The sequence below is a fragment of the Xenopus tropicalis genome, chromosome 7 (assembly GCF_000004195.4).
Source record: "Xenopus tropicalis strain Nigerian chromosome 7, UCB_Xtro_10.0, whole genome shotgun sequence".
Lineage (NCBI taxonomy): Eukaryota > Metazoa > Chordata > Amphibia > Anura > Pipidae > Xenopus > Xenopus tropicalis.
Genome location: NC_030683.2, coordinates 11,810,966 through 11,831,921, shown reverse-complemented (window position 1 = coordinate 11,831,921; position 20,956 = coordinate 11,810,966). Strand labels below are relative to the sequence as shown.

General features: G+C 39.9%; 2 protein-coding genes across 2 annotated transcripts; both read left to right on the top strand.

The window, feature by feature from the left end:
- Positions 1 to 2,319: 2,319 nt before the first annotated feature.
- Positions 2,320 to 3,207, top strand: LOC116412178 (olfactory receptor 8H1-like; the record flags this gene model as incomplete). Its single annotated transcript, XM_031905817.1, has 1 exon — positions 2,320 to 3,207. A coding segment is annotated over exon 1 (888 nt), but the record flags the coding sequence as incomplete, so codon positions are not given.
- Positions 3,208 to 8,093: 4,886 nt separating this feature from the next.
- LOC116412177 (olfactory receptor 8H3-like) lies at positions 8,094 to 16,670 on the top strand. Its single transcript, XM_031905816.1, has 3 exons — positions 8,094 to 8,130; positions 9,184 to 9,221; positions 15,717 to 16,670. Exons 1-3 carry the CDS (start codon positions 8,094 to 8,096, stop codon positions 16,668 to 16,670), a joined length of 1,029 nt encoding a protein of 342 aa, XP_031761676.1.
- Positions 16,671 to 20,956: the final 4,286 nt, after the last annotated feature.

Genomic DNA, 20,956 nt, shown 5'->3' with positions numbered 1-20,956 from the left:
TGAGAGCTATCCCCCATACCCCTGTATTCCCTCACTTGTACTGAGAGCTATCTCCCCTACCCCTGTATTCCCTCACTTGTACTGAGAGCTATCCCCCATACCCCTGTATTCCTCACTTGTACTGAGAGCTATCTCCCCTACCCCTGTATTCCCTCACTTGTACTGAGAGCTATCCCCATACCCTGTATTCCTCACTTGTACTGGAGCTATCCCCTACCCCTGTATTCCCTCACTTGTACTGAGAGCTATCTCCCATACCCATGTATTCCCTCACTTGTACTGAGAGCTATCCCCCCCTACCCTGTATTCCCACACTTGTACTGAGAGCTATCCCCCTACCCCTGTATTCCCTCACTTGTACTGAGAGCTATCCCCCCTACCCCTGTATTCCCTCACTTGTACTGAGAGCTATCCCCCCCTACCCCTGTATTCCCTCACTTGTACTGAGAGCTATCTCCCCTACCCCTGTATTCCCTCACTTTTACTGAGAGCTATCTCCCATAACCCTGTATTCCCTCACTTGTACTGAGAGCTATCCCCCCTACCCCTGTATTCCCTCACTTGTACTGAGAGCTATCTCCCATAACCCTGTATTCCCTCACTTGTACTGAGAGCTATCCCCCATACCCCTGTATTCCCTCACTTGTACTGAGAGCTATCTCCCATAGCCCTGTATTCCCTCACTTGTACTGAGAGCTATCCCCCATACCCCTGTATTCCCTCACTTGTACTGAGAGCTATCTCCCCTACCTCTGTATTCCCTCACTTGTACTGAGAGCTATCTCCCATAGCCCTGTTTTCCCTCACTTGTACTGAGAGCTATCCCCCCTACCCCTGTATTCCCTCACTTGTACTGAGAGCTATCTCCCATAACCCTGTATTCCCTCACTTGCTAAGAATCCATCCAGCCCCTTAGTTACATAGTTACATAGTTACATAGTTACATAGGGTTGAAAAAAGACCATTGTGCATCAAGTTCAACCCATCCGAGTAAACCCAGCACACAACCTATACTAACCAATCTATACACTCACATACATAAACTATATATATACAACCAGTAATACTAACTGTAGATATTAGTATCACAATAGCCTTGGATATTCTGCTTGTTCAAAAACTCATCCAGGCCCCTCTTAAAGGCATTAACAGAGTCTGCCATTACCACATCACTAGGAAGGGCATTCCCCAACCTCACTGCCCTCACCGTGAAAAACCACCTACGCTGCTTCAAATGGAAGCTCCTTTCCTCTAATCTAAAGGGGTGACCTCTGGTGCGCTGATTGTTTTTATGGGAAAAAAGAACATCCCCCAACTGCCTATAATCCCCTCTAATGTACTTGTACAGAGTAATCATGTCCCCTCGCAAGCGCCTCTTTTCCAGAGAAAACAACCCCAACCTCGACAGTCTAACCTCATAGCTTAAATCTTCCATCCCCTTTACCAGTTTAGTTGCACGTCTCTGCACTCTCTCCAGCTCATTAATATCCTTCTTAAGGACTGGAGCCCAAAACTGCACTGCATACTCAAGGTGAGGCCTTACCAGGGACCTATAAAGCGGCAAAAATATGTTCTCATCCCTTGAGTCAATGCCCTTTTTTATACAAGACAGCACTTTATTTGCTTTAGTAGCCACAGAATGACACTGCCTGGAATTAGACAACTTGTGATCTACAAAAACCCCTAGATCCTTCTCCATTAAGGAAACCCCCAACACACTACCATTCAGTAGATAGTTTGCGTTTATATTATTCCTACCAAAGTGCATAACTTTGCACTTGTCAACATTGAACCTCATTTTCCAGTTTGCTGCCCAGTTTTCCAATTTTGTCAAATCGCTCTGCAAAGCAGCAGCATCCTGCATGGAACTTATAGTTTTGCACAATTTAGTGTCATCAGCAAAAATAGAAACAGTACTGTCTATGCCCCCCTCCAGGTCATTAATAAACAAGTTAAAAAGCAAAGGACCAAGGACTGACCCCTGCGGTACTCCACTAACCACAGCCCCTTCTTAAAGCTATATAATGTTTCAGCCAGTACAAATGATTCGGGGAGGGAATTTCACAACTTCACAGCTCTCACTGTAAAAAATCCTTTCCAAATATTTAAATGGAACCATGTTAACTCTCCTGTCCTGGAGATCTAAGCACAGAAGAAAGAAGTAGTGGTCATGACTGCAACATGATACCATCAACTTTCAACAATTTACAAGGACAAAATATTGGTTCTTAAGTATATATGGGTGGGTTACTCTATCTATAATATCTGACATATTTCTATTATAATTTGCAGTCATACACAGGAAGGAAGACTTGAAAAATGGCATCAGGAAGTCAAGGAAATGTTTCAGGATTCATCATCCAAGGGTTCTCTGATACTCCTGAGCTTCAAATCTCTCTTTTTGTGCTATTCCTTGGAATCTATCTCATCATTCTGCTGGGAAATCTCATCATATTCTTAGTCATTTCATGCAATCCTCACTTACACACCCCCATGTACATATTCTTGCAGAACCTTTCACTCATAGACATTTCTTTCTCCTCAACTGTTTTACCTAATTTGCTACATATTCTTCTCACACAACAAAATAACATTTCATTCTTGGGGTGTATGACTCAAATATTTGTTTTTGGGTCCTTGGCTGGCAGTGAATACTTTATCCTGACGGCCATGGCATATGATCGTTATGTTGCCATCTGTGATCCCCTTCATTACATTGCCCGAATGAGCAGGAAACCTTGTGCTGGGCTTATAACTGCATCATATACTTTTGGTTTTAGTGAATCAATCAGCATTGTTACACTTATATCTAAACTATCATATTGTGCTTCCCATCTTATTAACCATTATTTCTGTGATGTCACACCATTGCTAAAACTTTCCTGCAGCAGCACTTTTAGTGTGGAACTTTTAATTTACATTGAAGGGACATTGCTGATTTTCAGTTCCTTCCTCCCAATCCTGGCCTCATACGTATTTATCGTCTCTGCTATCCTGAAAATACAATCCTCAGAGGGGAGACAAAAAGCCTTTTCTACCTGTGCTTCTCACCTGGCCTGTGTGATAACCCTTTATGGGACAGTTATTTGCCTGTATGTGAGACCCACCACAAGTTATTCCATAAAAAGGGACAAATATTTTTCCCTGCTGTACATTGTCCTGGGCCCTGTGCTAAATCCTCTTATTTACACACTGAAAAATAAAGAATTCCAGTGTTCTTTAAATAAAATGAAGCAAAGATTTGTGTCTTTTTTTGTAGGTAATGCCAGCCAATAAAACATCAATCTGACCAGAGTAGTCATCAATAGCCCATATTTTAGCCCATAAAGCAAAAGAAAAGCAGTCTATTTTTCATTTGCATCCTGAGGAAGGTCCCTGTGGGGGACTGAAATGTTGAGGTTTGCTATGTTCCTGTTCATATTTCTTAATAAATATTGACTTTTTATACCTACTATTTAAAACCTGTGCTGATATTACTTTTGCAATATTAATGTAAACATAATCTAAGTTGTCTGATTTAACCCTTTAGCTGCAAAGCATGGCATACATGCTTTCAGAAAAAGGCTTTATCTGCCAAGCATGTGCGCCATACGTTCTTTGGTAGATAAAGGTTTCTCTCTGAAGAGGCAGCACATGCAAATGCAATGACAGTCCCCTGGGCAACGAGCACAATTTCTGTGGTTTTATTGCATTTTTTTATCCCTGTATTAGTGTTCCTGATCTGTTTTTAGCATAGCTTTGCCAAGTGGTTCTTTGGTGTAGAAAAATAACTTTACCTATTTTGAATTCATCAGAATGTGTAGGGGGTCTAACACACATAATACGCTGTAAGCGGGCTCTGTTTGCAAAAGCTGAGTTGGCAGGTGAGAAATCCATACTTTATGCGCTATTTTCATTTTGGGGTCAGTACATACCACAGACTTTGGTATATCTATGCATATTGGGCATCAAACTGTTCAGTAGACCTCTGGTGTTCCTATTTGGGGTGACTTGCCTTTGTACGCAAGAAATTGTGTGAGATAAATGCGGCAAATTGCAACATTTTTAGGCAATTTTCAGAAATGTCATAAAAATCAATACATTTCGGAAAGCTTTGCAGATTGGTACTTTGGTGTAGAAAGGATTCTTTACCCATGTTGGATTTGTCTGTATTAGTGATGAGCGAATCTGTTCTGTTTCGCTTCGCCGAAAAATTCGCGAATCTTTTAAAAGATCCGCGAAACGGCGAAAAATTCGCGAAACGGCGAAAATGTCGTGCGACAAAAAAATTGTCGCCCGCGGCTATTATTTTGTCGCGCGGCTATTGTTTCGTCTCCCGCGGCTATTGTTTTGTCGCGCGGCTATTATTTCGTCGCCCGCGGCTCTTGTTTCGTCGCGCGGCTCTTGTTTCCTCACGCGGCTCTTGTTTCGTCGCCTGCGGCTCTTGTTTTGTCGCGCGGCTATTATTTCGTCGCCCGCAGCTATTGTTTCGTCGCCCGCGGCTCTTGTTTCGTCGCCCGCGGCTATTATTTTGTCACGCGCTATTGTTTCGTCGCCCGCGGCTATTATTTTGTCGCCCGCGACTATTCTTTTTTGACGCCGGTGACAATTTTTGGACGTGCGGCGAATTTTTGCGCGGCGAAATTTTTCATCCGTTTCGCGAAACAATCCGCCAATGGCGAAACGCGGAAATTCGCCGCGAATCCATGCCTGGCGACACTTTTCGCCCATCACTAGTCTGTATGTGTACTTTCCAAAAAAATATATGGTTTTCAGGGGTCGTCCTATATTTCTGCAGCTTAAACCCCACATAAAACTGCCATGTGTTTATGAATTAGGTAAAAAAGGCAGTACAAGTTCCGCTTTGACCATAACATCTGGCAGCGAAAGGGTTAAAGCAAACTCAACCTTTCTCAAACTATAACATGAATAGTGCTTCCACCAAGTCCCTCTCCCACAGTTTAGGACCCACTGATCTGGTGAATGCAGTATGTGCTAAAATTAAAGAACTTTCTAGATTATTTGGTTACATATAAGTATAATCAGATTCTTAATTTTTACTATTTGAAAAACTTATTATGTGACCATGTGGGTTTTTTTATTCCTCATCACTGGCATATTTTTGAAAAAAACTTGTATGGAATAATGGGGACTGCATTTAGTCATGGAAAATACATATTTAATTGTTCTATTTACTTTTAATAATATTCTAAAATTCCTGACTCTTTTTTTTTAATACTCAAAAAAATGTCCTTGAATGATAGGCAGCAATGATAAATCTGAAATAATCACAGAAAAAAAAATCATTGGCAGAAGAGTCAGACATTAAAAAAGAGATACTGGTGATGCCTGAAGACCCTGAAAAATATTATGATGATCTGTACTGAGTATCAATTTGGAACTGTTCAGCCTTGTACAATTACACTGGAGAAGAGGCGCTTAAGAGGTGACATGATAACTATGTATAAATATATAAGGGGATCATATAATAACCTCTCTAATGTTTTATTTACCAGTAGGTCCTTCCAACGGACACGAGGGCACCCACTCCGTTTAGAAGAAGGGAGGTTCCGTTTAAATATTCAGAACTTTTTTTTACAGTGAGAGCTGTGAAGTTGTGGGATTCCCTCCCCGAATCAGTTGTGCTGGCTGATACATTATATAACTTTAAGAAGGGGCTGGATGGATTCTTAGCAAGTGAGGGAATACAGGGTTATGGGAGATAGCTCTTAGTACAAGTGAGGGAATACAGGGGTAGGGGGGATAGCTCTCAGTACAAGTGAGGGAATACAGGGGTAGGGGGATAGCTCTCAGTACAAGTGAGGGAATACAGGGTTATGGGAGATAGCTCTCAGTACAAGTGAGGGAATACAGGGGTAGGGGGGATAGCTCTCAGTACAAGTGAGGGAATACAGGGGTAGGGGAGATAGCTCTCAGTACAAGTGAGGGAATACAGGGGTAGGGGGGATAGCTCTCAGTACAAGTGAGGGAATACAGGGGTAGGGGGGATAGCTCTCAGTACAAGTGAGGGAATACAGGGGTAGGGGAGATAGCTCTCAGTACAAGTGAGGGAATACAGGGGTAGGGGAGATAGCTCTCAGTACAAGTGAGGGAATACAGGGGTATGGGAGATAGCTCTCAGTACAAGTGAGGGAATACAGGGGTAATGGGAGATAGCTCTCAGTACAAGTGAGGGAATACAGGGGTAGGGGGGGATAGCTCTCAGTACAAGTGAGGGAATACAGGGGTAGGGGGGATAGCTCTCAGTACAAGTGAGGGAATACAGGGGTAGGAGAGATAGCTCTCAGTACAAGTGAGGGAATACAGGGGTAGGGGGGATAGCTCTCAGTACAAGTGAGGGAATACAGGGGTATGGGAGATAGCTCTCAGTACAAGTGAGGGAATACAGGGGTAGGGGGGATAGCTCTCAGTACAAGTGAGGGAATACAGGGGTATGGGAGATAGCTCTCAGTACAAGTGAGGGAATACAGGGGTATGGGGGATAGCTCTCAGTACAAGTGAGGGAATACAGGGGTATGGGGGATAGCTCTCAGTACAAGTGAGGGAATACAGGGGTAGGGGGGATAGCTCTCAGTACAAGTGAGGGAATACAGGGGTAGGGGAGATAGCTCTCAGTACAAGTGAGGGAATAGAGGGGTATGGGAGAAAGCTCTCAGTACAAGTGAGGGAATACAGGAGTAGGGGGATAGCTCTCAGTACAAGTGAGGGAATACAGGGGTAGGGGAGATAGCTCTCAGTACAAGTGAGGGAATAGAGGGGTATGGGAGAAAGCTCTCAGTACAAGTGAGGGAATACAGGAGTAGGGGGATAGCTCTCAGTACAAGTGAGGGAATACAGGGGTAGGGGGGATAGCTCTCAGTACAAGTGAGGGAATACAGGGGTAGGGGAGATAGCTCTCAGTACAAGTGAGGGAATAGAGGGGTATGGGAGAAAGCTCTCAGTACAAGTGAGGGAATACAGGAGTAGGGGGATAGCTCTCAGTACAAGTGAGGGAATACAGGGGTAGGGGGGATAGCTCTCAGTACAAGTGAGGGAATACAGGGGTATGGGAGAAAGCTCTCAGTACAAGTGAGGGAATACAGGAGTAGGGGGATAGCTCTCAGTACAAGTGAGGGAATACAGGGGTAGGGGGGATAGCTCTCAGTACAAGTGAGGGAATACAGGGGTAGGGGGGATAGCTCTCAGTACAAGTGAGGGAATACAGGGGTAGGGGGGATAGCTCTCAGTACAAGTGAGGGAATAGAGGGTATGGGAGAAAGCTCTCAGTACAAGTGAGGGAATACAGGAGTAGGGGGATAGCTCTCAGTACAAGTGAGGGAATACAGGGGTAGGGGGGATAGCTCTCAGTACAAGTGAGGGAATACAGGGGTAGGGGGGATAGCTTCTCAGTAACAAGTGAGGGAATACAGGGGTAGGGGGATAGCTCTCAGTACAAGTGAGGGAATACAGGGGTATGGGAGATAGCTCTCAGTACAAGTGAGGGAATACAGGGGTATGGGGGATAGCTCTCAGTACAAGTGAGGGAATACAGGGGTAGGGGAGATAGCTCTCAGTACAAGTGAGGGAATACAGGGGTAGGGGAGATAGCTCTCAGTACAAGTGAGGGAATACAGGGGTATGGGAGATAGCTCTCAGTACAGTGAGGGAATACAGGGGTAGGGGAGATAGCTCTCAGTACAAGTGAGGGAATACAGGGGTAGGGGAGATAGCTCTCAGTACTAGTGAGGGAATACAGGGGTATGGTGGATAGCTCTCAGTACAAGTGAGGGAATACAGGGTTATGGGAGATAGCTCTCAGTACAAGTTGCCCCAGGGACTGGTCCGATTGCCATCTTGGAGTCAGGAAGGAATTTTTCCCCTCTGCGGCAGAGGCTTCAGATGGGGTTTTTGCCTTCCTCTGGATCAACTAGTAGTTAGGCAGGTTATATATAGGCAATATGGTTGAACGTGATGGACGTATGTCTTTTTTCAACCCACTTACTATGTTACTATGTTACTATGTAAGTAAAATTAAAAAAAAACAAAAAAACCCACATTTCCTTCTTAGTGTGGTTTAATTGGTACCGCTTGAGGAGAGAAGAAATAGTTTAATGATGGTTGAAGAGGGAGCACTGAAAAATGAGGCAATCGGTAGGGATGAGAGAATTTTTACAAGGTTTTGGATTTGCAGCAAAATTCAGCACTTTGCCCTCTGTAAATGTTTTTCTAAAAAATACTGCAAAGATTTTTGCCGCAAAAAACAGCAACAAAGCGTCCGTTGCCCTAATGTATTTTGTGTGGAAAAAAAAATTGCTGCGAGATACCACCTATAGACTTCAATGTAGTCTACATGGAAAAAGAGAGCTGATAAAAACATAATTGAGTTCAAAGCATTTCACAATTTTCTTAGTCTCGTGAATTTCTTACATTTTCCCAAATGTTTTCGTAAATTAAAATTTGAAAGATTCACTCATCACTATCCATCAGTAGAGTCAGAATCCAACTAGTATATTGGACAGGCTCTGTGCCATTGCATGGAAGAACATTCTGCTCCTCATACAAACAATGATGATGATATTTAGCTGGCATTGCTATGTAGGAGCATTGTAGGGTTAGAATCAAGGTCAATAATACAATTCAATACCTACTGTAAACGATAAAACGATATGTATAAATGTTCTGTAAAAAATAACAGTATTTAAAAAAGAAAAAAAGTAGGATAAAGATAAACAGTTGCTTGAATTTTGTGCTGATCTAACCTAAGACTTTTAACAAGCAAAAATGCAGAATGTGAAGTATAAATGTGCCGTTTCACCTGTATGTACTGATTTATTATGTCTATAATATCCATATCTATCTATAATAGACAGCATTAGAGTTGGAAACATGGCCCTACCAGAGAACCTGAAGCCAAGGATCCTCTTAATACAATAAAAAAAAATTGTCAGTGCTAATGCCGAGGCACGTATGCTAGCATAATCTGTTATTTGTTCCAGGGTAATTAGATCAGCTTAGATAATAGTTCTCAAATAAGACCACAGGCACAGTTGCAATCTCACAATTCTCCCTCAGTCAGTTGTGCATAAAACATTCATTGAAGTTACGTGAAATAAAGGTACTTGCATCAAAATGTGTTCCTTGCACTTCTGTATAGTTGTGCTTATCTCTCCTGCCTTCTTCCTGTTTCCTGTTTTCCTGATGCAGGGGAAATCCTGGAGCTACCACCACCACCTCCAAACCAGGTGGGAGCTCTTGTGATTTCTCCATACCCTGCATCAATAGGGTCAGCACAGATGCACCAAAATAAGGCATACACATCACTCTCATAGGCAATAATGGAAATTATGTCAGGTGGAATTTTTTTGTATAATTGTGAAAGATTTACATCAAAATAGGCATTCGGTTGCTATGTCATTCAGCCATATGTGATCTATATTAATTATTATTTACTTTCATACACAGAAGGAAAGACTTGAAAAATGGCCTTAGGAAGTCAAGAAAATGTTTCAGGATTCATCATCCAGGGGTTCTCTGATACTCCTGAACAGCCCTATTGGGTTTATTTCATGTTTTAATGATTCCCTTTTCTCTGTAATAATAAAACAGTACCTGTACTTGATCCCAACTAAGATATAATTACCCCTTATTGGGGCAGAACAGCCCTATTGGGTTTATTTCATGGTTAAATGATTCCCTTTTCTCTGTAATAATAAAACAGTACCTGTACTTGATCCCAACTAAGATATAATTACCCCTTATTGGGGGCAGAACAGCCCTATTGGGTTTATTTAATGGTTAAATGATTCCCTTTTCTCTGTAATAATAAAACAGTACCTGTACTTGATCCCAACTAAGATATAATTACCCCTTATTGGGGCAGAACAGCCCTATTGGGTTTATTTCATGGTTAAATGATTCCCTTTTCTCTGTAATAATAAAACAGTACCTGTACTTGATCCCAACTAAGATATAATTACCCCTTATTGGGGCAGAACAGCCCTATTGGGTTTATTTCATGGTTAAATGATTCCCTTTTCTCTGTAATAATAAAACAGTACCTGTACTTGATCCCAACTAAGATATAATTACCCCTTATTGGGGGCAGAACAGCCCTATTGGGTTTATTTCATGGTTAAATGATTCCCTTTTCTCTGTAATAATAAAACAGTACCTGTACTTGATCCCAACTAATATATAATTACCCCTTATTGGGGGCAGAACAGCCCTATTGGGTTTATTTCATGGTTAAATGATTCCCTTTTCTCTGTAATAATAAAACAGTACCTGTACTTGATCCCAACTAAGGTATAATGAATCCTTATTGGGGGCAAAACAAGCCTATTGGGTTTAATTACTGTTTAAATATTTTTTTAGCAGGCAAGGTAGGAGATCCAAATTATGGAAAGACCCCTTATCCGGAAAACCGCAGGTCCTGAGCATTCAGCTAACCCCCTAGTTTTTTAGTTTCATAACAACCAAAGACTACCCCATTTCCAAAGACAGGAAAGAGGACGGGGCTCTGGTCAACTGGAGAAATAGTTAACCAATTACAACACTGAGTAGTTACAGGTTTACTATATTGAGGATCAAGGTATGACCTATATGGACCAACAATTACGGCACTACGGAACTATGCTAATGTGAAAATGTATTATGTGAGGCTTACTGAAAATATGTCAATCAAATTCTCAGGGGTTTTTTCTGTATTTTTTCCTATTATGTTTAAGATACGATTTAAGGGGGAAGTATTGTTTATGTTTTTCTTTCTTTCGTTTCTTTTCTTTTGCAATCCTACTGTACTTAAATGTGGTTATAAAATCAATAAAAAGTGATTAAAAAAATAAAAATAATAATGCTTATCATGTGTTGCATGAATCTGGCACTAATATGCATGGTGTTAGCAATGACACCAGCGCCCGATTCACTTGTATGTATGTGTGCATGTAGGTATGTATGTATAACTTTATAAAGTGCTACAAGGGTACGCAGTGCTGTAGAATCTTACAATATACACAATTACACACAGGACAAGTGCTGTAATAAATAAGTATAAATACACAGGGAGTAAGTACCATGTGGTATGAGACACAGTAGGAAGGAGGTCCCTGCCCCATAGAGCTTACAATCTAAGTGGTTGGGTAACATACAGGCACAAATTGGAAGGTAAGAGTGCACCAGGTATGGGCATTTGCCCTTAAGCTCAGGACTAGTGAAAATCATATTTAGTGCACCAGAAGGTACAGTCTGAGATTTTTCTCGGCACAAGTCAGACTATTGATGCAACCCACTAAGGTAACCCTGAGATTACTGCCACCTCCAGCGTGGTAGGGTTTCCTTACATCAGTGCTCATTCTTGCAATTCATTAGGTCTGCCTGGCATTGGTGGTATCTCTAGTTTCTAGGAGCCTGTATGGGCACAGATACCTTTATGTTTCACTTGTGATCCTAAATGTAAAATGTAAGGAGGTGCTAGTCCAAAAGGAGAGGCCATATTAAGCAACATCATTCAATACAAGCATAAAATATAGAGAAAGGACTGAACACTCTTAAAGAATAATTATTCACATCAGTGTAATGCAGTGTGATCCAGAGCACAAGGGACACAGCTATTATTCCATGGGGAAACTCCTGTTAGCTATAAAGTGCTCAAGGGAGTAGGCTATCTATTATAAAGCTGAACAGACGAGACATGTCTTTAACAATTTCATGTAGTCTACACAAGTGCATTCTACAGATTATTAAATGGCAAGCCTGGGCAATTGTATCCTACAGAGTTTTCATCAGAATATTTGTGAATTTACTGAGGTAATACAACTTGACTTCATTGAAGGACTAAGATACAGAAGGCAAGTGTTGCAGATAATTATATGTGAAATTCTAACATTTGGTGCAATACAATAAATATGAATTCTGTGCCATGTCAGTGTTATCTATATAATAGAAACTATACTAGAAACATGAACTCACAAATGTCATGCAACCAAATGAGTGCAACAGTAAGGGGCATTGTATCCGGCTTATCAAAGAGCAAACAAAATATATATTATCAGTAGGAAATAAAAAATGTACAATTCATAAACCTATTTGATATAGTTGTATTGGTTGCTCATCACAAGCATCAGGAGTAATATTCGGACAGGTTACTGAGCAGCTCCAGTAAAGACCTGGTGGAGCTAGACGTAATTCTTGCTCAAAATTGTATAATGAATGTATGAGATTCTAGGTTCACAATTTTAGGTTTAGATGTTCCACAAAAAATGGAGAAGAGGACCTTAAGGTCAATGCAATGAGCAGCGAGATTGAAAGAAAAGGTTTACCCTTACGTATCAAAGGGTTTTTCACTCTGTTCACTATTTTAATATGCTTTAAAATTGGAAATAAATATTTCACATATCGAATCTATCAATATTACAGATTTTTTTGCCCACCGAATATATTGCAGTGTTTATGGAATGCTATTCCTATTGTCAAAATGCTTCATTATGTAATATTATATTTTATCATTGTGCAATCACTTCTAAATATTGTGCCCAACATGTATTAAGCCATGGATGTTAAATATGCTATATTTGTCTCTTCAATAGCTTGACAATTCTGCACATTTGCATTTATTTACTAAAAAAAAAAAATGTAATGAATAAAGAATAGTAAGTAATTCACATGCTACAAGATATTTAGCTATTTAGGTATAAATCACATGTTTATTAAATCATGTCTTTACAATACCAATTATTTTATATAGCTTGGTGATGGAACAAAGCACAGAGCTCACTGTAAATACAAGTATAGATAGATAATACAACTGAACTCTGATATGTAGTTCCACAGAGCTTAAATATTGATGGATAGATGATCAAGACATGATAGAGTAAGAAAGGACAGATTAATAAAGTGAGAGTAGAAATAGAAATGTGATCACATAATTAAATAGAAAATAGATAGCATAGATGATGAAACAGATAGATCAAAGATAGATATGAGAGAGAGTGGGTCCACAAATGTAAATAGTGTATATATTGTAGTGTTATTATGATTGTGTTGCCTATTAAAGGCTACATTTATCTGGGGGATAGGCACAGACATTGAGGATAGGTAACAGAGAAAGAAGGGATGAAAGATGAGAGAGATGTACATCCTGTGCTTGAAGCACAAATATATTTATCAAGTTGTTTACTGGATAAAGGGGGAATTCTGGAAAATATCTTTGGGGATGAGTTGACAAAAATTTGATTATAATACTGAATTTATATAAAACATAACTCAAATTATTACAGCCGTTCCATAAACCCAAACTTGACAATACTTCCCTTTGAGTTTCCCGAATGATTTTTACCATATACTTCAAAAGTATAAACACAATAATAGTGTAGAATTTCCCAGCACTGCTTTATATAACTTCCATTTGGCAACTTGACTCACATTAAACCCAAAGCACCTGGAACTATTCATACAGGTGCAACAACTTATATTTCATTCTTTGCTCCCTTCCCAAGATCAAAGCTTCACAACAGAAATAATAACCAAGGACAGAAAAGGCCCATTGTGCAGTATTTTATCCTGCATCTGGTCTACATATGCTGAACTACCTTGTCTATTCAGTTATCATCAAAATTGAATTCAATACTCCTCCCATTGGCTGTATGAGCACTGTTCTCAATTTTCATCTTTAACACAATATCATTACTTTGCTCAAAAATTGCTATTTGGTTGCAGCTAAAAACTATATGGAAATATTGCAGCAGTAATGTTTCTCCTTGATTGGCGTAGTTGTATGTTCCGTGGGCATGCTATTGCTTTCTGTAATATGTAAACAGTAGTGCAAAAGCTTTTTTTATTTATTTGTTTAAATGAAAAAGAATATACGTATGTGTTTTTTTCGGTAGTAGTAAAGTTCTCAGCAATTAATATTTTTTTTATTTTCATTTTCACTCTATGTAAAAGTAAAAAAATCATGTGTCTCCAAACAATGTGCATTGGAAGCGCATAAAAATAAAGAACATGTGAAATTATGGTGTAATATTTCTTAAATTAATAAAACACCCACAAGTGCAAGCTTGAAAAATGTGACCATAAATGAGTTAAATATTAAACTTTGTCCACCAGTGCAAAATGGTGAGCTGATGCACTCACCAGATGTAAAATACAGCAAGGCAAAGTAAATCTGTAGATTCTTGATAGTAGTGATAAAGCGGGATCCTCAAATTATGATAAAATGAGAAAACATAGAAGCACATTTAATAATCCATGAACGTCCGAAAGCGTCCAAATGCGTTTTTTCGTAATGATCGTATTTTTGCGACTTTTTCGTCGGCATCGCGATGTTTTCGTATTTTGCGCAACTTTTTTGCCGCCGTTACGACCTTATCGTATATGTTCCACAACTTTTTCGTCGCCGGCGCGAAAAATGCTGATTGGTTTTTCCACTGTTTACAATTGCTCAATACCAAAAAATCGCGATGGCAACGGAAACATCACGCAAGATACGACAAAAAATGATGTCGTGATGGCGACAAAAAAGTCGCGCAAAATACGAAAAACCCGCGACAGCGACGAAAATATCGCTAAGTTTTTGTTTCCAATACGATTTTTTCCCATTTGGGATTCGGATTCAAGGATTAGTAAATGCGCCCCATAGTGTAATACTATTTATTAAAAATAAAACCTGCCCATATACAGGCTACTCACAGGATTGTAGTACAAATCTGCAGAAACAAGAACAAGCTCTACTCGTTTCGCGTGATTCAGTCACGCTTTCTCAGGAGCCGAATCATAATGCCCGCTGATAACATAATGTACTTATAAACCTGTTTAATTAACTTAATTGAGCCCTTAACATCCATTACCAACACTAATAAGTTTATTCAATAAGATGAATCTTAACATATGTGAATGTAAGATTTGATCATCCTCACATTTTTTCGTATTTGTGCTCAATATTTGCCAGGACTTTCTGTTCCTTCATGTTCCATTAGAGTGCAAGTGCTGACGTCACTTCCGCCCACACATAGTGATGTCACTTCTGGGTGTTAGTAACGGATGTTAAGGGCTCAATTAAGTTAAACAGGTATATTATGATCCGGCTCCTGAGGAATCGTGACGGAATCACATGAAATGCGTAGAGTTTGTTTATTTTTATGCGCTTCCAATGCACATTGTTCGAAGATCAACAAAGATTATACACACCTTACGAAGACCACGAGAAGCGCTGAGTATTTTTCTTCTTTTCTAAAAAAAATGATGTAACCCATTTGGGCATAGGTTCTCAGGTCTCTCCTTGTGCCATGGCAGAAGTACGAGTTTTTGAGTCAACATAGTTGTGTAATTAAATATATACTACAGCGTGTACAGGGCATTTTAAGGTACTCAATACTTTACTATAAGTGTGAATAGAGTAAGATTAGTAAATATTTTATGTAACACAATAATATAAGTTGCATAATAACATCATTGCATGACTCTTGCATTACTTGCCCTGCTTCACTTTATAGTTTGTGGGCATTGTGATTCCACGAGGACCCAGAACCTGATCATGTGACAATCACAGTAGAGGCAAAAGGTATATGTAAAAAGCAATGTAAAATGTGTCAATGCCATGCTACATGCAGGTGTCAAATACCTGGCAAGGGTAAAACATCGTAAGTGTAAAGCGTTTTAGGTATTTGGTGGTGATGATAAGTCAGTTAATAAGCTGTGCAGTTTATGAGGTATGATAAATTTCTGTTTTTTTTTGTATACAGGAGAAAGACATGGCCATAGAAAATCAAGGAAATTTATCAGGATTCCTTATACAAGGGTTCTCTGATACTCCCAGGTTCCATCTTTCTCTTTTTGTGCTATTCCTTGGAATCTATCTCATCATTCTGCTGGGAAATCTCATCATATTCTTAGTCATTTCATGCAATCCTCACTTACACACCCCCATGTACATATTCTTGCAGAACCTTTCACTCATAGACATTTCTTTCTCCTCAAATATTTTACCTAATTTGCTACATATTCTTCTCAAACAGCAAAATAACATTTCATTCTTGGGGTGTATGACCCAAATGTACCTTTTTATGGCTCTGGCTTGCAGTGAATACTTTCTCCTGACGGCCATGGCATATGATCGTTATGTTGCCATCTGTGATCCCCTTCATTACATTGCCCGAATGAGCAGGAAACACTGTGCTGGGCTTATAACTGCAGCATTCACTGTTGGGTTTGTCGACCCAATTGGCCTTGTTGTACTTATATCTAAACTATCATATTGTGCTTCCCATCTTATTAACCATTTTTTCTGTGACATTTCACCATTGCTAAAACTTTCCTGCACCAAAATCTTCAGTGTGGAACTTTTAATTTATATTGGAGGGACATTATTTACATTCAGTTCCTTCCTCCTTACTCTGACCTCATACATATTTATCATCTCTGCTATCCTGAAAATACAATCCTCAGAGGGGAGACAAAAAGCCTTTTCTACCTGTGCTTCTCACCTGGCCTGTGTGATAACCCTTTATGGGACAGTACTTTGCCTGTATATGAGACCCACCACAAGTTATTCCCTGGAAAGAGACAAGTATTTCTCACTGCTGTACATTGTCCTGGGCCCTGTGCTAAATCCTCTTATTTACACACTGAAAAACAGAGAATTTAAAAGTTGCCTTCATAAAGTGAGACAAAGATTTTCTATTAAACCGTTTAGGTGATTTCACCATAGAATATTATATTTTTGTCATATTTACCCTCCCAATTAAATGACTGTGTAACATAACAATAGAACAAATTTGATTTATTATGGCACAGCTTACACAACATGTCTTGGCTCTCATGGAATAAAATGAGATAATGATAATGTAAATGAAGTGACAACAGAACATAGGGAGCTGTTACTTATACAGTGCCATTGTTTATTGCAGCACTTTACAGAGTATAAGATACAAGATCAAGCAAATAACATATAGAGAAATACATTTCCTTAAAAATGTTTCAGTTACATTTGGATATTGTTAGAAGACAATAGGGGGGAGGCCCTGATCACAAGAGCTTACATTCTAAGAGGGAGCACAATTGAGACATGAGGTGAGGGTACCCAGTGAGCGGTAGAGTTCCCGTTGCTTTTAAAGTGATGGTAAGTGAAGAGTAAGAGGTAAATACCAGTGGCTAGTGAGCGTGTGGGTGAAGAGCAGGGGGGTTTAGTGGGTAATCAAGTTTTATAGGCGTGAATGAAAGTTTTAAGTAACGATTTAAAATCCTGTAGACTCTCATAGTGTCTGTCACAGAGCATTCCAGAGGATGGGTACAGCAAATAAAGATATACATACATACGTACACATTAGAAGTTCTGGGTGTGATGAGTGAGGAGGAGAAAAGGAGGTCATGTGTAGACCAAAGGTTACATCTGGGGGTGTACCTGGGGACTAGGGTGGTTATATATATTGGTGCAGCACCAGTGATTACTTTGTAGGTGAGTACAAGAATCTTAAATTGAATCCTGTATATGACAGGTAACCAGTGCAGGGACTGGCAGAGAGCGGTGGTGCTTAGGGAGCGAGAGGAGAGGTGTGAGAGTCTGGGCAACATTGTTCATGATGGATTGGAATGGGGTCAGTTTAGACAGGGGAAGTTCACAGTAGTCTAAATGAGACAAGGGTGTAGATAAGAATTTTGACAGTCTCATTGTGAGGAAGGGGGAGAGTAGTAGTCAGCACCAAGCCTTGTGATTAGTTAGAAGTAGTGCAGGTTCCCCAATGGCCACTTTCCATTGGCATATCCTGGTACAGAAGAACAGGAACAGCACCTCTTGTCTTTGTAGATTAAAATGCCTTTATTGCAAAGTTTTTTTGGGGGCAAACAACAACAGCAGCAATGTTTCAGGTCACATACTGTAAGACCTTTTATCAAGCTTGATAAAAGGTCTTATGTGACCTGAAACGTTGCTGCAGTTGTTGTTTGCCCCAAAAAAACTTTGCAATAAAGGCATTTTAATCTATAAAGACAAGAGGTGCTGTTCCTGTTCTTCTGTATCATTGTGAGGAAGGGTCAAGGTGAAAGCAACAGGATTTAGTGAATGAGAGGGTAGTGTCAAATGTGACTCCTAGACAGCAAACTTTTGTAAACACAGGTTATATTATTATTTTCCATGTTAACAGTACGGTAGGGTAGGGAAAACAGAGTTAGAAGGTGGGAAGATGACCAGTTCAGTTTTGTCCATGTTGATTTTAGGGCAAAGAGAGGACATAAATGCAGAAATTGCTGGGAGACAGTCGGTGACATGAGCTAAGAGCGAGGGCATGTCTAGAAAAGTAAGGTAGATTTGAGTATCATCTGCATAGAAATAATATTGAAACCGAAATGAGCTGATTAACTGACCAGTGTTATAGATTGAAAATAAGAGGTCCAAGAATTGTGCTCTTGAGGTACCCCAACTGAAAGAGGGTGTGGAGAAGAGGTAGAGTTTGTATGGGAGACACTGAAGGATCAATTAGGAAAATAGTATGTTAGTGAAGTAAGTCTGAAAAAAAAAAATCGGCAACATATTCGTGAAACGCTGGTGTCCTTTTTTTGACACGACCCCAATTTTTTTGCAGCAAAATCTTGTGGAAGTTACGCAAAACAATTTGTTTATGGCGAAATGCAGAATTCCACTGCGAATCCATGCCTGTGATGAAGGTTCTTGCATCTGGTGGTAGGATTCTGAGGTGGAGGAGGAGGGAAAGGAGAGTTTAAGAGGTTAGAGAGCACAGATGAGTAAAGATGAGGTTGAAGGTATGGCTATCCCATTGAATGGGGTCTGAGACCCACTGGAGGAGGTAGGATGAAACAGCTTGGAGGTAGGTGACCCTTCTATGCAAAATGACTATATGAATTTTGCTCCATCTGTATCTGATTAGCTATTGAGAAAGCAGGTTTCTTATTTTTAGAACTTGATCATAAAGTAAATGCACTATCTGTGGATAGTGTGAACTTGCACTTTCTGATGTATATCAACACTGTGGGAGGAAACTTCTATAGTGGAAAATTGTTAATCTCTTCATATATTTCTAGAAGAGAATATTTTATTGAGGACCAACTCAAGCACAATACAACATGAATGTTGCTGGTATCATGATACCTGAAGTCTTGACTCTAATTTTATGATACCCTCAGTTTGGGGCCAAGCTTCATTTTCCCAGATTATATGTTTTCTGTGTTAGAAGGTCTTGTCTTTGCTCTTGTCTGTTGCAGATTCCTGGTTTCTTGTTTTGGTTTGTTCTTGATTACATTTGCTTCCAACCTGACCTTTGTCAAGTGGGGCAGCTCAACCAGCACTCTAGGAGGTTGTCACAGCGATTTTCTGCCTATACCAGACTAATTTTATCAAGGGTGGGGGGGGGATCTAGTTCACTTGGTGCTATGAGATCTTTCTGCATGAGGGTCCCTCATGCCCTCCTTTGAAAGCTACCTAAGGTTGGCATGGAAAGCTGAAACCACCACAGCTGTACTCACATGTTCCAGTGACCAGCAGTAGCAATGCCCAATCCTGGCACCCTCCGCAGGCTGAACTGATAAGTGCAGGCTGGCTACCATTGAAATGCTAAAGAAACATGTAACATTGGAGCTGCAATAAAGAGTTTCATTCTCTTAAGGAGTTGTGTGTGTGTCCTACCTTATGCCCATGTCCTCACACAGCCTGGCTCCATTAACCCTTCTGCTCGCAGGTGATCTCTGACTTGCTATTTTGAACCACACAGAAGCTATGGTGCGTCTTAGTGAACACACTTATGTCACCACCTACTGTCCACTCTCACTACAGTGCACTGACAGGCAAATTTGCCTTCTAGGTACAAAGACCTGAACCTCAGGAACTAACCTGTGGGCCCATGTGCAAAGTGCAAACAGGGCCCATTATATCTATTTTTGCACTTGGCCAAGCATTTGAAAAATACAGTTTGAATGCTGTGCATTAATGTAAGAGACTTACATAATTTGTTTCAGCTGACAACAATCCATGGTATTAATAAAAAAATTAAGATATGCAGGTTTGACTCCATTCAACTTTCTGTTGGCCACTGACCTACCCACATACATTATGCTGATGGAGGTAAAAAATAAGTCAACAGATTTTTGATCCAGATGGCACTAAATGGTGAATATGGCTATTTAATGGCTTCCCAATCAATATTTATTCTATATTCTATGTATTAGTTTAACTGAGGAGGAGCAATGAATTCAGGAACAGATACATATGAGTGCACAGTTCAACTGGTACACAGCTAATCGTTCTAAGTAGTGATGAGCGAATCTGTCCCATTTTGCTTCTCTGAAAAATTTGCAAAACTACAGAAAAATTAATCAAACGCTGAAAAATTCATGAAATGTGGTTACTGCACAACTTTTTTGTGCGTGACTTTTTTCATGCAACTGTGCTTTTTTGACTCAACCACGTCTTTTTTTGATGCAGCTGTGCCTTTTCGTGTAAGTTTCACGAAAATTCACCAATGGTGAAATGTAGAATTTTGCTTCGAATTCATGCCTGGCAAAACAATTTGCTCATCACTAGTTATAACAAATATATCAAGTATATATCAAGTGAGTGGACAAAGTGAAAATAATGTGGCAGTGGTAGGTGTATACACACACCAAAAGATGAACAACATCTTGCCAGTGGGCATGGTCAGAACATCTGAGGAAAGGTGAAGTTAAAGTCAAGGGAGAGGCTTTATTCTTAACGATAAATGAAATAAACAGATTAGTAGTTAGAAACTCGGCCAACGTGAGAAAAATAATCAAGATCAACATGTATTGAACATCCTGCCTACAGTCAAAGAATTTACCAAATAGGTGGCCTACACTTCTATGGGGCTGATTTACTAAGACACGAATTCCGACCGAATTGGAAGAATTCCGATTGGAAAACGAACATTTTGCGACTTTTTCGTATTTTTTGCGATTTTTTCGGCGCCTTTACGACTTTTCGGAAATTATCGCGACTTTTTCATTACCAATACGATTT

What these genes read in the sequence shown, in the direction of transcription:
- LOC116412177 (XM_031905816.1), top strand. Translation starts at nt 8,094, where the DNA reads ATGGTTGAAGAGGGAGCACTGAAAAATGAGGCAATCG. An exon ending in ACTGAAAAATGAGGCAATCG is followed by an intron (nt 8,131 to 9,183) that starts GTAGGGATGAGA and finishes TTCCTGATGCAG; the next exon opens with GGGAAATCCTGGAGCTACCA. An exon ending in CACCACCACCTCCAAACCAG is followed by an intron (nt 9,222 to 15,716) that starts GTGGGAGCTCTT and finishes TTTTGTATACAG; the next exon opens with GAGAAAGACATGGCCATAGA.